This window comes from Protopterus annectens, chromosome 3.part1 (genome assembly GCF_019279795.1).
Source record: "Protopterus annectens isolate FY-2018-M chromosome 3.part1, PAN1.0, whole genome shotgun sequence".
NCBI classification, from domain to species: Eukaryota; Metazoa; Chordata; order Ceratodontiformes; family Protopteridae; genus Protopterus; species Protopterus annectens.
The window spans coordinates 1,563,726,822-1,563,744,338 of NC_056732.1; the positions used below are offsets into that span (position 1 = coordinate 1,563,726,822).

The 17,517-nt window shown below is 44.9% G+C and overlaps 1 protein-coding gene across 1 annotated transcript in view; it reads right to left on the minus strand.

Moving 5' to 3' along the window:
• The window catches only part of LOC122797804 (SCO-spondin-like), a 4,708,783-nt gene that overhangs the window by 3,639,993 nt on the left and 1,051,273 nt on the right, over positions 1-17,517 (minus strand). Inside the window, exon 28 of the mRNA XM_044066325.1 lies at positions 5,983-6,076. Within this exon, the coding sequence (XP_043922260.1) occupies positions 5,983-6,076 (94 nt within the window). The remainder of the gene's footprint in view (positions 1-5,982; positions 6,077-17,517) is intronic.

A 17,517-nucleotide genomic window follows, 5' to 3' on the forward strand; every position in this document is an offset into this window, starting at 1 on the left:
ATATATACAAACATACCAAGAGTATGATAGAAACACTAATACTGCAACAGCAGAAGGAGAATACTCCAGACCAGGCACCAAATCGAACGTTCTTCCTAAGGGTGGGAAGGGTGGGAGTGTAATAACCAAGGCGAGATGAACACTCCACATGGAACGTTATGGTAAGGACATAACTTCTTTATGTGAGAGTGTTCAATCTCGCCTTTGTTCTTACACATGGGTAGCGTCCCTAGCTCCATGATCCTGAGGAACTCAAGGGAGAACGTTCTTGAGCACAGTGGAAACAAAGGTTGCCCTATCCCTAGAAACCCTGTCCACTTTGTAATGAGAGATGAATGTATGTGGTTTAGCCCAAGTAGCAGCCGCACAAATAGTGTCTAAAGGTAAGCGAGCTGCGTGAGCCAAAGATGTAGACACTGATCTGGTAGAATGTCCTCTAGGTTTTGTTGATAATGTTTGGTCAGAGGCTTCATAAACATATGTGATACAGTCAGTTAGCCATTTAGAAAGAGTCCGTTTCGTAACTGCAAGACCCTTTCTGCTGTCAGCAAAAGCTACAAATAGTTGATCAGATTTCCTATGATCTTTTGTTCTATCCAAATAAAATCTGAGTTGTCTATGGACGTCCAGTTTGTGCAACATATACTCCAATTTATTAGAGTGGTTTTTAAAGAAGGTGGGTAATTCAACGGACTGATTAATATTACTAGAAGAACAAACTTTGGGAAGAAAGGAAGGATTGGTGCGTAGGGATACTCTGTCAGAATGAAATATTAAATAAGGATGTTTGACCGAAAGGGCCTGAAGCTCAGACACTCATCTAGCAGATGTAATGGCTACTAGAAATAATGTTTTCCATGACAAAAATTTTAATGTGCAACTTGAAGCTGGTTCAAAGGGTGGCAACATCAATTTAGAGAGCAACAAGTTTAAATTCCACGGTGATGTCGGACTTCTGACTGGTGGTCTGATATGAAAAGAACCTTTTAAAAAGGCTTTACAAAGTCTGTGAGCCATAATAGGCGCACCACCTTCTTCTACATGATAGTTAGAAATGGCAGCTAACTGTACTCTTAAAGTAGCCGGGGAAGCTCCTTCATGAAACAATTCAGTCAAGAACTCTAAAACCTTGTTTAATGGAGCTGTAACAGGTTCCAGGTGATGTGCCTCCGCCCAGAAGACAAAACGTTTCCACTTACTGGTGTAAGTCTTTGTGGTGGAAACTTTATGAGAAGCTACAAAAATATCTTGAACCGCCGATGTAAGGGGAACCGACCTGGCTAAAAAGGGAAGCGGAGCAGCCAAGCTACTAGATGGAGAGATTGTAGGGATGGGTGAGGAACTCCTGACGAGTGAGTCAGTAGATCTGGCTCTGGGTCCAGCATCCAAGGTCCCCGAATGCGGTGATGCAATAGAAAGGGGAACCAAATTTGACGAGGCCAGAACGGGGCAATGAGAATAATAGTCCTCTGAAGGTTGTTGGCTTTCTGTAGAAACTTTGCAATCAGGGGAAAAGGAGGAAAAGCATATAGGAGACCCGGGGGCCAATCGTGCACCAGCGCGTCCCTGGGGACTTCCCTGGAGGGGTAATAGGGCAAAGTAGCTCCTGCATTTGGCGTTCATTGGAGGCAAACAGATCGCAGGTAGGCTGGCCCCATTTGCGAAAAATCCTTCTCGAACTGACTGTTTGAGGACCACTCGTGAGGCAATAGTATTGCCCTGCTCAGCCTGTCGGCTATGACGTTGGATGACCCCGGGATGTGCGTTGCGATCAGAAAGCGACCGGTGGACTCTGCCCATTGCCAAATTCTCATGGCCTCTCTGCATAGTTGGTAAGACCTGGTTCCCCCTTGCTTGTTTATGTACCAGACTACGGACATGTTGTCTGTCTGAACTGCAATGGTCCCTGGAGGAAGAAGGGGAGCAAAGTGTTGCAACGCCAAAAACACTGCCCTCAACTCCAGAACATTGATGTGCAGATTGTACTCCAGATTGGTCCATTCGCCTTGGACTGTCTGTCCCTGAAATATGCCCCCCCCCACCCTATCAGGGAAGCGTCCGTGGTTATCGTCGCTGACGGTGCGGGTAGCACAAATGGTCTTCCGCTGGATAGGTTGCAAGTCTGTAACCACCACATTAGGTGTGATTTGCATGTTTTCGTTATCAATATTTCGTGAGTCAGTGGAAGTTGTTGGAATGACCACTGTGCAAAAAGAAGCCATTGTAGCACTCTCATGTGCAGTCTTCCCAATGGTATCGCAATGAGGGAAGCTGCCATGAGACCCAAAACTTTCAGAACAATTTTTGCTGGGGATTTTCTGGATGACAGTAGAAGGGAAATGTTGAATTGAAGTGCTACTATTCTTTCTGTAGGAAGTTTTAGAACTAACTGACGCGTATCTAATTCCGCTCCTATGAATAAGATATGCTGTGATGGCTGTAGCAACGATTTTTCGAAATTTACTGAGATGCCAAGGTGTGTACAAAGTTGTAGGGTGTAATCCCTGGCTTGTATCAGTTGACGCCTGGTGGTGGCAGACAGGAGCCAGTCGTCCAGATACGGAAACACCTGGAATCCTAGGCGCCTCAGATGAGACGCTACCACTGCCATGCATTTGGTGAAGACCCTGGGGGCTGTAGTCAGACCAAAGGGCAGGGCTCGAAACTGATAGTGACTGGCTCCCAGCCGAAGGCAAATGATCCCTGGACGCCCTGGCCATTTTGATGTGGTAGTATCGTCCTTCAGATCTATCGAGCACATCCAGTCGTCCTTCCGTAAGAATGGAAGGATCGATTGAAGCGTGACCATTCGGAACTTTTCCTTCTTGACAAAGGTGTTGAGATGGCTTAGGTCCAGAATCGGCCTCCAGTCCCCTGTTTTCTTTGGAACTAAAAAGAACCTTGAGTAAGTTCCGAATCCTACTTGGTCCGCTGGGACTGGTTGGATGACTCTTTTTTCTAGCAGCTTTGAAATTTCTGTAGCTGCTGGGTCTCGCAGATGGGGTGGTACATCTGGGAGTTTTCTCTTTGGAATGGGAGTGGATAGAAATGGGATTTTGTAACCTCTGGTAACAATGCTTTTTACCCAATTGTCTGAAGAAAGATTTTGCCAGGCCTGAGGGTATAAAGCTAAGCGACCCCCGACTGCCTCCAGAGCAGGACAGTCGGGCCTCCTCTCAGGAGTGCTGAAAAGGTTTGCCAGGGAGATTATCCCTGTCACCTTGGTTTTGCGGACCCCCTCTGCCGCCAGGGTGGCGTCTTCCACCTCTGCCCCCCCCTCTGCCTCTAGAGGGGGCATCACCCTGTGTGTTTGGGAAAGATCCTTGGGGTTTTCGAAACCACATTTTCCCACCACGTTGCCCTTTGGGGTACGGTCTGGCAGGGGTGGAAAAACGGACTCCGACAGCAGACAGAGTCTTTCCCTCCTGTTCACACCGGGTAAGGGTCTCCTTTACTTTAGGGCCAAAAAGTGTGGCTCCGTCGAATGGGGCGTTAGTAAAGGAAGACTTGAAGGCTTCCATAGCGAACATAAGCGCATCCAGGATTGCCTACGAAGAGCAATCGCTGAAGCCGCTGCCCTACTCGATCCTGCGGCTGCATAGGATATCAGCCTCATGGACGAGTTTACAATGGACGTAAGGGTGTTGAGATGCACTGTAACTTTCTCTGAGACAGCGGCATCTGTAGTACCCTGGAGGGTATCTCCCAACTCTTTGACTAGATCCCTCTGTAAACGTGTAAAATGAGTCAAATAGTTCAGGGAACGCATAGAAAGCCGCTGAACTGAAAATGCGCTTCCCGTATCTGTCCATGGTCCTAGAATCTCTGTTAGGCGGATGGACAGATGAGGAAGACTCCGACATCTCCTTTTTCGTGGCCGCAGCCACCACCATGGCGTCTACTGGAACTCCTTTGGTGAGGTAAGCCTTGTCCTGTGGTGCCGTAATGTACTTATTTGGCTTCCTAGGGACAGGTTCCACCGTGTCAGGAGTCTCCCCCTTGAGCAATCAATTCCATTAACTCATCAAAGGGCGGAGTGACCCAGGAGGAGGAAGGACGGGCACCAAATGCCTTCAGCAAAACTGACTCATCCTCAGAAGGGGGGAGGGCTTGCCAGTCACCTCTCTGTTTTAGGATCTCCAAGATGTCAGAAAAAGAGACATCCTCTGAAGGTGACTTAGGGGACCCTTCTGACTCCTCTAAGTCAGTATCAGATGTCAAGGATTCTTGTGGAGAATCCAAGTGTCTCCTCTTACACAGTCTTTTCCTAGGGACTTCTTCGTGGGGAGCATCCAAGAAGCCTCCGAGGAAGAGGGGCACCCTCCAGGGGTGGCTGAGACACTGGTGCCCGACGCTTGGACGTGGCCGTGGGTGCAGAGGAGGATAATGGTCCTTTGTGGGGAGGAGAAGCTGTACCTGCTGATGTGGTTGTCTGGGTAGACAACACCTTCCTCATGTGGTCGAAGGCCCCGGGTCCCGAGTCGAGGTATCTCCGGATCCGAAGAAATGGGAAGAATCCCGAAACAGGAGCGAGGCACCGACCCCAAGGGCAGCGAGTCGATCCGTGCGAGGCCCCGAGAGGGAGCGTCGGAACCGAAACATCGGTCCGACTCCCGGTCCCGGAACCAAGGACGGATCTTTGGCCCCGAGACTCCAGTACCGGATCGGATGGAGTCGAGGTGAACGGTGCCAACCGAGAAAAAGACGGTTCTGGCACCGAGGGCTCCACAATCATCAGTTCAGCTTCTTCCGGCTCCAAAGACTGGACAGGTCTCGGAGGAGGAACAGATGGAGATAGTGGAAGGCCTTCAAGTCTCGACACCAACTGAGAGGAGACCGAGATGAGCTTGGATAAGGCCGTATTCTCCATCAATTTCTGCACCACACGGTCCACATCGGTGTCGGAGAGGGGCCTAGAAGAACGAGTCGAAGGGATCGAAGACGGAGCCGACCTCAGCAGAGTCGGTGGAGGGAGCTCCGTCACCGGTTCCAAGACTCGAGGCTCAGAAACTGCCAACAGTTGAACACTCGGCCCCGAAGTCTGTGGAACCGGTGAACTAACTAGACCCGAAGAGCTCGGAGCCGATGACTTTGGCTCCGCGCCGACCTTCAAGACTTGGATGCCTGGTCTGAAGCATCCAGAGCCTCCTGGAAAGAGGGTTTCAACAATCCTCTATCCATCAGTTTCCTGCGCCTATCTGTCATGACCCTCCCACTAAAAGAGTGACAAATAGAGCAGTCCTCTTGTAAGTGGAGAGGGCCAAGACAGTAGACACAGGAACTGTGGTTGTCTGTGACCGACATCTTTTGGCCACACTGACAACGTTTGAAGCCAGATTTTATTTTCTCAGACATAATGAAAAAGTCCAGTCCAGTAAAAGTCAAATCCAGTACAATGTCAAATCCGGTAATAGAAAGTCTACAACAAATATGTCAAAAAGTAATCCAAGTAGGGGTGGTAGGCCCCGAAAAACTCTATACCCTTTAGTTAACTAAGTTAAACTAATCTAAGGTACCGAGAATCCTAATCCACTCACACACCTACTTAATAGACTAGATTTTAAGAAGTTTTAAGAAGTTTTTTGAAATTTTTAACAGAATAGATAAATCTTATCTGAAAAAAGCCTCGAGCTAGTCTCCAGCGATGCGTATGCAGCAGCGGCAAACTAGATCTGAGGTAAAGGCAGAGGGGGATTGTGGGTATTAGATGTCCTCGAGCTTCTTCTCGATGCAGAGCTTGCAGTCGGCCGGCACGGAGCCGAAGATCGGCTCCGAACCCATGTGTAAGAACAAAGGCGAGATTGAACACTCTCACATAATGGATGTTTCTGCCTTGTTTACAATGATTCATCTGGGTGCTAGTAGACAGTACATACTTGCAACTCCATAGTCTCTACTGTCAAGTGAGCTGTAACCACCTGTTTTCTTTACTGTATAAGGAGTTTTTTTAAGTAGATGTATTGTGATATAGAGCTAACTTACCAGTTTCTGCAGTCCTGGCTAACAGTGGCCCCAGCAGGAAACTGTGTGTCATCCCAGTAGCATGGGCAGTCCTTTGTTTCAAAGCAACAGTCATCTGGATAAAAGCAACATATAAACATTATTATCATGAAGCAACACAGAAGACAACAGAGTCAACACCGACAAGGAAATATTAATAATTAATTCACTCTTAACATTTTTCAGAAAATTGAAGATAAGATGCATCAGTCTGTGATAAGATTCCTAAGAGTTTTTCAGAAAAGTGAATGTCAAACCTGCCTTCTTCATCACTTTCTTGATTCATGTTCATTAAAAGTAAAAGTTAGAGACTTTCTTTTGCTGAATCATTCAACCCTATAAACTGCATTTTATCTACAGCACAAGTTAATCATATGTAGCATAAAGTGTTGTGGAGGGTTCTACCTCACCCACCTACCAATATTAACACAAGGTCATAGTCAGAAGAAAGAGTTTGCCTTCCTGTACCTTCACTTAACACTGAGTTAACCAACTGTGTTTAAAAACTTCACTGTATGATGAAAAATGCTCATATATAAAATTAATTCTGTATGTATTACCACCACAGGGACAGCATTTTCGAGACTGTGTTAATGTTAGAAATAAGTTTTATGCACTCGTGGCATACCTCTCGACTGTACAGATTTTCACCTCATATTTTTGGTCCAATTTTCATAAAATTGTGGTTTTCTGGCTAATTAGTGGAAAATTATAAAAGACTGACGTTAGAAAATAATGACAGAGATTTGAGTTTCAGACTTCATACCATTCAGAAAATCCATGCTAATGCAAAACCTGTTATTCTATCAACTTTATAAGTTTATAACAGCAATATTTAAAAATTGTCCCTATTTTGGGGCCTTTGTCTCACTTTTGTTTATGGCTTTGTCCAGATTTCTTGCTCTAAGAGGTTGAGAGGTATGGTGTACACACACATAAGTGTGAATTTTGTTTATGAGCTCCACATGATAATGGAAAATAAATCTAAGGGCCTCATATATGAAATTAATTACCTGACATGTTCTTCAACACAAATATTGAGACTTCTGTGGAGTTTCACAGAGTTCATGTCATACTTACAAAGGCAGCACATTTTGGCATGATTTCTAAGATTAAACTTAGCAGTTTTTAATCTAAATAATATCAGAGTATTGTACACCTCTATTCAACAATGTTGCCATAAACCTCACAGATATAATATGTTGGAAGGGTCAGCTGAAAACAGGGACATCTTGCACTCAGAACCAACAGATTGCTTATGCTTATTTAAGATGGTCTTGATTCCTACTTAGCTATGAAACCAGTTAGTTTGGTATCTGTTTCACACAAATACAAGCACAATAGCCAACAATTCCCTACATCAAAAAGAAATTAATGCAGTATAAGAAAAGTGTTTTAACAACTTACATAGGTCTCTGCTCACTTTTGTGGTTATCCACTGGAAAAAAATAACAGTAATGAAACAGCAGGTGTCTAGAACTACTGCTCAAGTGGAATGTGGCCACAATGATAAACATAGCATTGTGCTAAATGTGAATCCTTTTATTACAACCTATTTTTTAAAAAAGAGTCTGGAATTTCTTTCCCTTTATTCAGTGTGCTAAAGACTTTTGAGGGATGATATTGGCATGCTTCCCATGCAGAGCAAACATTACTGAATCATAACTGGATTCTACAGATCTGGTCAGAAATGTTATACTAGTAACCAGATATTCGGTTATTAAAGTACAGCTGTGTAAATAAACTTACCATAATAGCAGAAGTTCAACTGATCATGGTTGCATTACCTTAGGTATATGGATTACATCCTGGTAAGGATATAATATCTGGCCAACTTGCAAAGCTTTAGGGCAACTTCTACTTGGCCAGAACATTAGTCATCTAGAGTTGAAATGAAAAAAATGACAGGTTTGGGTGCCAAGCCCTTCAGAGCTTTCATGCCAACAGAGAGAAAGGCTAAACCCTAATAAGGACAATGCTAGGAAAACAAAAATCTGTGTGTGTGTGTGTGTGTGTGTGTGTGTGTGTGTGTGTGTGTGTGTGTGTGTGTGTGTGTGTGTGTGTATATATATATATATATATATATATATATATATATATATATACACATATATATGTAAAATTATATATATATATATATATATATATATATATATATATATATATAAAACTATATATATATATATATATATATATATATGCGCATGCATCCTCACCCTGACAACAAAATTATACAAAAATAAGGGGGATGGAGGGAGGGAGATAGAAACTGTTGCAACAGGGATCATTCAAACATCTACTGTTATGCTAAGTTTACTTAAACACAGTGCTTTTTCTGTAAAAAAAGGTGGAGGTACACATACATTGCATTAGGGTTAACCCGCCCCCCCAAAAAAAATATATATTTCTTTTTTCTCCAAATCCTCTTTGATGAAAAAATAAATAAATACAATCTTCTCTTAATAATATAACAACTGAAGCCACTTCTCACAGCAAATTGTTAAGGATGATACTGGGTAATAAATAATCTTAAATTTTACCTGCATTATCCTTGTGCTGATGGGTCCGTTGTTTTAAAAAGCTCCTGTTATATACTGAATGGCGAAAATAAACTAAATTCATCAGCTATAATATTTTTTAACGAATGCTTAAAACTTTTAAGCATTCATAAAACGTTAAAACAGATGAAGTTGGTTTATTTTGGCCATTCAGTTAAAGGACCATTTTCAATCTAACAAGCATGACATACACAATATAATGAACCAATCTAAACACATGACATAAACCAACTACCCAAGTACCCTGCTGGTCCCGTAAGAAGACTGAATGCTCTGTATAAGAATGAATGAGAAGTTATGTACCTACCATAACGTTCCATGTTAGTTGTCTTCTCTCGCCTTCTTTCTTGCTGGATGGGTTCGGAGCCGATCCTCGGCTCCGACTCGGCCACTTACTAAAGCTCGAGAGCTAATTTTACCGGCTCGAGGCAACCCTATATCCCATGATGCAAGGCAATGACTACCCAGATCTCGTTTAGTAGCTAAGGAAAAATTATGCAATATATTCCTCCAACTGGAGAGGAGGAGGAAGAGGTAATAATAATAATCCCCCAAAAAAGACCAACCTGATCTAGTGACACTAGTAAGCTGATTAGCTAGAAAAATTGGATCAGGACTCTTCAAGGAAGAGGAACAATCTTCTCGGTCTGACCAGGCTAGGGGGATGGTGGGCGGGACGCAAGAAAGAAGGCGAGAGAAGATAACTAACATGGAACGTTATGGTAGGTACATAACTTCTCAATGTTAAGTTGTCAATCTCGCCTTAATTCTTGCTGGATGGGACCGTGTCCCTAGCACCTCTATCCTGGGTGGCTCAATGGAACAGACTCTTGAGAATGGTGGAACCAAAATTTGCTCTGTCTCTGGAGGCCAAGTCTAATTTGTAATGCGAAACAAAGGTATGAGGAGAGGCCCATGTGGCTGCTGCACAAATAGTGTCTATTGGAAGTCTAGCCTGAAAAGCTGTAGATGTAGCTAGTGCTCTGGTAGAATGGGCTTTTGGCCTAGAAATCAACTCTTTACCTCTGAGCTGATAAATGCATGTAATCACAGAAGACAGCCATCTAGATAGGGTTACCTTGGATACTGGAAGGCCTTTCCTGTTCTCAGCATAGGATAAAAACAGTTGATCAGATTTCCTAAAATGTTTGGTTCTGTCCAGATAATATCTGAGCTGGCGGTGAACATCGAGATAATGTAGTTTTTGTTCCGCTCTATTAGAATAATTTGGGAAAAAAACTGGAAGATCAATAGATTGATTTAAGTTTGTCTGCGATGCCACTTTGGGTAAGAAAGATGGATTAGTCCTTAGAGAAACTCTGTCTTTGTGGAAGATTAAGTAGGGAGGATGAATGCAGAGGGCATGAAGCTCAGATACTCTCCTGGCAGAAGTAATGGCGACTAGAAAGAGTGTCTTCCAAGAAAGAAATTTCAATGAACAGGTAGCCGCAGGTTCGAAAGGGGGAAGAATCAAGGATGTTAAAATTAAATTTAGATCCCACTGTGGTGGGGGGTCTCTAATCGGAGGTTTAAGTAAAAATATACCTCTAAGGAATGCCTTGCAAAGTTTATGTGACATGATGTTGTGGTCCAACAAGCCGATATGAAAATATGAAATGGCTGCCAGCTGAACTTTTACTGTGGAGGAAGAAGATCCTGAATGAAAAATCTCGGCTAGGAAGTCCAAGACCGAATGAATCGGAGCAGTAAAGGGATCTATGTTCCTAACTTTTGCCCAGAAGGAGAAACGTTGCCATTTACTAGTGTAAATCCTTCTGGTGGAAGATTTAAGGGAAGCTACTATGATATCCCGGATGGGATTTGAAATCATAGGAAGCCTGGCTAGGGATGGAAGTGGAGCAACCAAGCAGTGAGGTTGAGAGAAGGTATGGATTGGTGCAGCTGCCCCGACTGGTGGGTCAGAAGATCTGGAACCGGGTCCAGATGCCATGGCTGTACCAAAAGATAACGATGTAGGAACGGAAACCATGTCTGTCGAGGCCAATAAGGGGCAATGAGAATCATCTTGGCTCTCAAGGCGGTTGCTTTCTGAATTACTTGTGGTATTAGAGGGAAAGGAGGAAAAGCATAGAGAAGTCCCCGGGGCCAATCTTGGATTAGAGCGTCTCTGGGGGATGGCCTGGAAGGGGGAATAGAGAGAAGAAGTTGGGGCATTTGCTGTTTTGAGGGGTAGCAAAAAGATCGCAGCAAGGAAGGCCCCACTTCTGAAAAATCTCTTCCATCACAGATTGTTTGAGAGACCACTCGTGAGGCATGAGAATAGCTCTGCTCAACCTGTCCGCTATGATGTTGGATTTCCCGGGGATATGCGTTGCTATCAGAAACCGCTGAGAAGAGATTGGCCACTGCCAAAGTCTGAGTGCCTCTCGACACAGTGGATAGGACTTGGTTCCGCCCTGCTTGTTGATATACCACACTACGGACATATTGTCCATTTGGACTGCAATAGTTCCTAGGGGAAGAGAGTCGTGGAGGGCTTGCAACGTTAAAAGCACTGCTCTCATCTCCAGGACATTTATGTGCAGGTGGCATTCGAAAGGTTGCCAAGTGCCATGGACCATCCTGCCCTGATAATGCCCCCCCCCACCCGATCAGGGCGGCATCCGATGTAACCGTGGCGACTGGGGCGGGAGGAACAAAGGGTCTGCCCTGATGGACTTGAGGGGACAATATCCACCAGGTCAGATGCCTTTTGCAAATTGGAGTTATTATGATCCTGTGATGCATGGGAAGTTGTTGAAAGGACCATTGGGCGAACAGCATCCATTGTAGGAGACGCATGTAAAAGCGGGCAAGGGGAAGAAGTGTTATGGCGGCCGCCATAAGACCCAATACTTTCAGAGCAAATCTGGCCTGAATTTTGTTGCTGTGAAGAATCACATGGATGTGGTTTTGAATATCCAAGATCCTTTGGTCTGTTAACTTTGCTGAAAGTTGTACGGTGTCCAATTTGGCGCCTATAAAGGTAATAGATTGACAGGGCGACAAGGCAGATTTTTCGAAATTTATAGAAATCCCTAGCCCTCTGCAAATGTGAATGGTGTAATCTCTGGCTTGGAGAAGTTGATGCCTGGTGGTGGCAGTGAGAAGCCAGTCGTCTAGATATGTAAACACCTGGAATCCTTGACGTCTCAGGTGAGCTGTAACCGCTGCCATACATTTGGTGAAAACTCTGGGGGCTGTAGTGAGTCCAAATGGCAGGGCTCTGAATTGGAAGTGACTGGCCCCCAGCCGAAAGCGGAGAAACCTTCTGGAACGCCTGTGAATTTTTATGTGATAGTACGCATCCTGAAGGTCCACCGAGCACATCCAATTGTCCTTGCCCAGAAAGGGTAGAATGGACTGAAGCGTGACCATCCGGAATCTTGTTTTCTTTACAAACTTGTTTAGTTTGCTGAGATCTAATATTGGTCTCCAGTCCCCTGTCTTTTTTGGTACTAAAAAGAACCTTGAGTAGATTCAGGATCCTATTTGGTCTGCTGGGACTGGCTGGATGGCTCTTTTTGCTAGCAGTTTTGATATCTCTGGTACTGCTAGTTCCCTTAGACCGGATGGAACATCTGGAATGGTTCCCTTTTGCTGAAATGGGGTTTGAATAAAGGGAATTTTGTAAACCTCGGATATGATCGACTGTACCCATTTGTCTTGAGAAAGGGAAAGCCAGGCTTTTGGGTACAGTGATAATCTTCCCCCGACTGCCTCCGAAGGTGGACAATCGGGCAACATCTCAGGGATGCTGGAAGGGTTTGTCAGAAAGAGGCTCCCTGCCACCCTGATTCTACGGACCCCCTCTGCCCCTAGGGCGGCATCTGTTGTTGTTACCCCCTCTGCCTCTGGGGGTAAACTGACCTCGTGCATCAGGTGTGACTCCTTGAGATTTGCGGAACCACATTTTCCCTCCCTTCCGACCTTTTGGGTAAGGTCTTGAAGGGGTGGAGAAACAGACTCCTACGGCAGAAAGAGTCTTGCCATCTTGTTCGCATCTAGTCAAGGTGTCTTTCACTTGAGGTCCGAACAAGGTCGAACCATCAAAGGGAGAGTTTGTGAAGGACGCCTTGAAGGGATCTGCAAAATTACAAAGCCGCATCCAGGATTGACGCCTTAAAGCCACTCCTGTGCCTGCGGCCCTACTCGCTCCATCGGCTGCATATGAAATGAGCCGCATGGAGGAGTTAACAATGGAGTTTAGGATTCCTAGCTGTGAGTTAATTTTATCCTGGGACCCAGCAGCTGACGGAGCCTGTAAAACTTCTCCCAACTCTTTAAGAACATCTCTTTGAAGGCGGGTGAAGTGACACAAGTAGTTCAGCGACCGCATGGCAAAGGTCGCTGAAGAAAAAATCTGCTTGCCGTACCTATCCATAGTCCTGGAATCCTTGTTAGGAGGATGGACAGGTACTGAAGGATCAGCTAGTTCCTTCTTGGTGGCTGCAGCCACCACCATGGCATCAACCGGGACACCTTTTGTCAAAAATTGCCTATCCGGTGGGGCCGTGATGAATTTAGAAGGCCTCCGAGGACTGGGTTCCACCGAATCCAGGGCCATTCATGCCTTCTGAGCCACCACGTCCATAAGAGGGTCGAAAGGCGGAGACACCCAGGAGGTGGAGGGTTGAGACCCGAACGCCTCCAGGTATACCGACTCGTCCTTGGAAGGATTAAGGGAAGGCCAGTTCCCCCTCTGCTTAAGGAGTACAAGGATGTCTGAGAAAGAGACATCCTCAGAGGGGGACCTTGTGGATCCCTCCGACTCATCCAAGTCAGTATCGGATGTAATAGACTCGGGGGAGTCTAGATGTTTCCTCTTACATGTCCTCTTACGCGGAGGGTCACCTGACGGGTCAGGAGAAGCCTCGGAAGAGGAAGATATTCCTAGTGGGGAAACCTGAGGCATTGGATCTCTGGGTCTGGGAGCAAGAGAGTGGGAAGAGACGTCAGCAGGCACTGTAGTGGGAGGAGCTGATGGAACTGACCGTTGACTACGCCCTGGGGCTAGTACACTCCTCATCACCTCGAAGGCTCCCCCGTCAGAGAGGCCAGAAGGCTCCCGCTCCGAAGAGATAGGAACCCCAGGCCGCACCGACAGGGACGGCTCCGAGGCTGATGTCGGGGCTGAGCTCACCAGCGCCGAAGCTCCAAGAGGGAGAACGGGGTCGGACAAGGGTCCAGTGCCACTCGCCTCCTCGGAGCCGACGAGAGAGACCAGACGCCCGGATCCTTCCAATGAAGGCATCAAGAAGGAGATCGGAGCAGAAGATAACGGAGCTGAAGGGGGAGGTGGTATGGGCTCCGAAGTCACAACAGTCACGGCTCCGAGGAGCTCCGGCTCTGAGCTCTGTAAGAGAGTCGAAGGAGGAATATTAGGTGGATGTGTAATAGCTACCGTCTGTTGAGACGGGCTATGGAGCATTTGGGCCAATGCCTGAGACTTTAATAGTCTACTCACCACTCTCTCAAGGTCGTGGTCGGACAGCCTGGACGACCGAGAAGACCGGCTCCGATGGCTCCGCCCCAAGAGCAGGGGTGATCTCGGAGCCGAATGTATTGACTCCAACGAAGGGGATCTTGATCTCTTTCTTGAGATAGATGGAGCCGAAGGAGCCGAGGATACGTCGGCTCCAGCCGGAGCCGACACTGAGTGCCCAGATTTAGCAGTATCGGCACCGGATGGAGCCGATACCGTAGCTTGTGACATAGAAGGATCGGCTCTGGCCAGAGCCGATCTCGTCACAGAAGGCGAACCAGTAGCCGATGGCTTAGGGCTTGGAGCCGAAGGCTTAACTGGTTTCGAGGGCTTCCCCGGAGCCGACTTAGTCGGGGAGCTCTCAGGCTTTAATAAGCCCCTCAGTATTAATTTATTTCTGCGCTCCTGCAGGACTCTTGGGCTGAAAGCATGACAGACAGCACAAGAGTCCTGCAGGTGCAGAGGTCCCAGGCAGTAAACACAAGAAGTGTGACCATCTGTCAGAGACATCTTCTGACAGCACGAGTCACACTTCTTGAAGCCTGAGACCTTTGTGTCCTTCGACATAACTGTGTCGAGGAAACACTAAGTGACAAAAAACACAGACACACACACAATAAACACCCAATCCAATAAAAATTAAAATAGGGATACAAACACACCCAAACACCACACAGAATCCCTGACAAAAAATTAGGAAAGGGGGAGGCTTAAGGCCTAACTTAGGGGAAGGGATAAATAACTGGAAAAATAGGGAACACTAACGGAAATAGGGTTAAACTAATCGTTAAGAGTTTACACAACAACGGTAGTGACTAAAACTAAAAGGGGAGAGACTAAAAGTCTGAAATTTGAAAAACTTACCAGGAGCCGGTAAAAAAAGCACTGTGAAAGCGGCAAACGAGATCTGGGTAGTCATCGCCTTGCATCATGGGATATAGGGTTGCCTCGAGCCGGTAAAATTAGCTCTCGAGCTTTAGAAAGTGGCCCAGTCGGAGCCGAGGATCGGCTCCGAACCCATCCAGCAAGAATGAAGGCGAGATTGACAACTTAACATCTACTTTTAAGAAATCCTTACAAGATCAGCCCAGATATTCCACACTGCAAAAACCTCAGCAGCAGTTATACGGAAATACATATTACAACACACCTCCACTATGACTTTTTTCTTCACAATTAAGCTTTAGCCCTTGAGCATTCAGTGTGATCAAGGTATGGTGAAGTCAGCACTATCAAAATTAATGAAAATACAATGAGTCATTAACATAGCACTGTGCACACTAAGCAAAAACAACATGATGTATCTTTGTCACTGTGGATACTACTACTACAACTCCCTCTGTCCTTGCATATGCATATTAAAAAATGGCAAAGATGCAAAAAGAATCACATACTCATTCTGGTCTCCATCAGGCAATCGGGATACTGTCTGTATTTCTTTATATGATTCCAGAATGGAGTTCATTTCTTCTTTTACAATCCAAATGACAGGGTTTGAGCCTAAGCAAATTGCTAAACACCTGCTAAGCCTAACTAGGGCATTTCACTCACACACACACACACACACACACACACACACACACAAATGCACACACACACACACACACACACACACACACACACACACACACACACACACACACACACACACACACACACACACACACACACACACACACACACACACACCTCAACCTCTTATTGCAAGAAATATGGACAAAGCCTTAAATAAATAAGGACAGATTATAAATACTGATCTCATGAACTTAGTCAATTGCTACAATAACAGGATCTGTGTTAGTTTGCATTTTTCTAAAGGATATGAAGTCTAAAACTCAAATTCTGTCATTATTTAGCAACTTCACTCCTTTTTATGAGGAACTGACAAAAATATGGGACAAAAATCTGGACATTCTGCAAAAAAAAAAAAAAAAAAAAAAAAAAAAAAAAAAAAATTGGACAGTTGAGGGGTATGCTACCTGCCTCTTACACATACACAAACACCTCTCCCCTTCTTACACACACACACACACACACACACACACACACACACACACACACACACACACACACACACACACACACACGCACACACACACACGCACACACACACACACACACACACACACACACACACACCACATGCCTCTCAATCTCTTACTGCAAGAAATCTGGGAACGTCTATCATAAAGGGGGGGGCAAAGGCTCCAAACTAGGGACACATTTTAAATATTGCTCATAAACTTAGTTACTAGAATAACAGGATTTGTGTTAGTATGCATTTTCTGAAGGATATGAAGTCTGAAACTCAGATGCATGTCATTATTTAGTAACTCCAATCCTTTATCATCCCAGTGATTTGTCAATAAAAAAGAAAATTATGAGGAACAGACCAAAAATGTAAGGCAAAAATCTGGACATTCTGTGAAAATCTGTGCAATTCAGAGGTATGACACACACACACACATGCGTGCAACAGATGTTTGCGACTTATTTTCATCTTCTGCATCTGTGTGACTAGATGCAAAGGGCATTCTTAAAAAAGAATGCCATTAACAAAAAAAAACTTTCTATGTCATGGCAGGGGTGCTGGTACACCATACCAGCATGTACCATCACAAAAAATCCCTCCTTACATAACTGTGCTATGTTTTTCATATTGATCACTGCTGCAGGAGCCTTAGCCTATACTGGTAGATTACCATAGCTTAGACTGACTGAGAGGAGGAAGGATAAGGGTGCAGCAGCCCTTGAAGAATGGTCCTAGCAAAGACTGCCGTAGACTTGGAGAAGGTATCTGGCGTATAGTACTTTGTAAAAGTAAGCACGCTGGACCAAATACTTTTAGAATTCAACCCTTTCCAAAAATTCACAGATGAATCTTGTCTCTGCTTGGAATTGTCTTGTTGCGGTGAGTATAACAAAAGTATATATTGTGAAGATAGGTAAAGGCTGCCAGCCTAGCCAGACAGAATTTTGTAGATAATTTTATCATTTGTAAATATTAATGTAAGCCACAGGCTTGTTTTTTTGAATGTGAAAAGACTGCATTGGATATTGAACTGTAAAAATGTAACAACAGTGCACTCTGCTGTAAGAAAGCTAAGTCAAGCATTTTATGACTGTCTTTGATGTCAAAATTCGGAGCCGGTATGTCTAGAGGGAGCCATGCTGCCTATTGTTTTAAGACCAGAGTTAATGGCTAGAATTTGCACGTATAAATGTCCTTTATTACCCTGGCTACTGACCAGTAGTAAAGAATGTAAATGTAGTTTATGTTAGCCTGGGAACACCAGAGAAGTGTGAAGAATTATGTTATGTGAAGCAGCTCTGTGTTATCAATTTAAAGACAGAGAATCAGAGAGCTCTGAGCATTTGTCTTGAGAACATCCAACATCACCAGCACTGTCTTGCTCTATATGTATGTTATTTAGAACTGTGTCTTCTCTTAGAAATAGCTAGGAATTAGGAAGA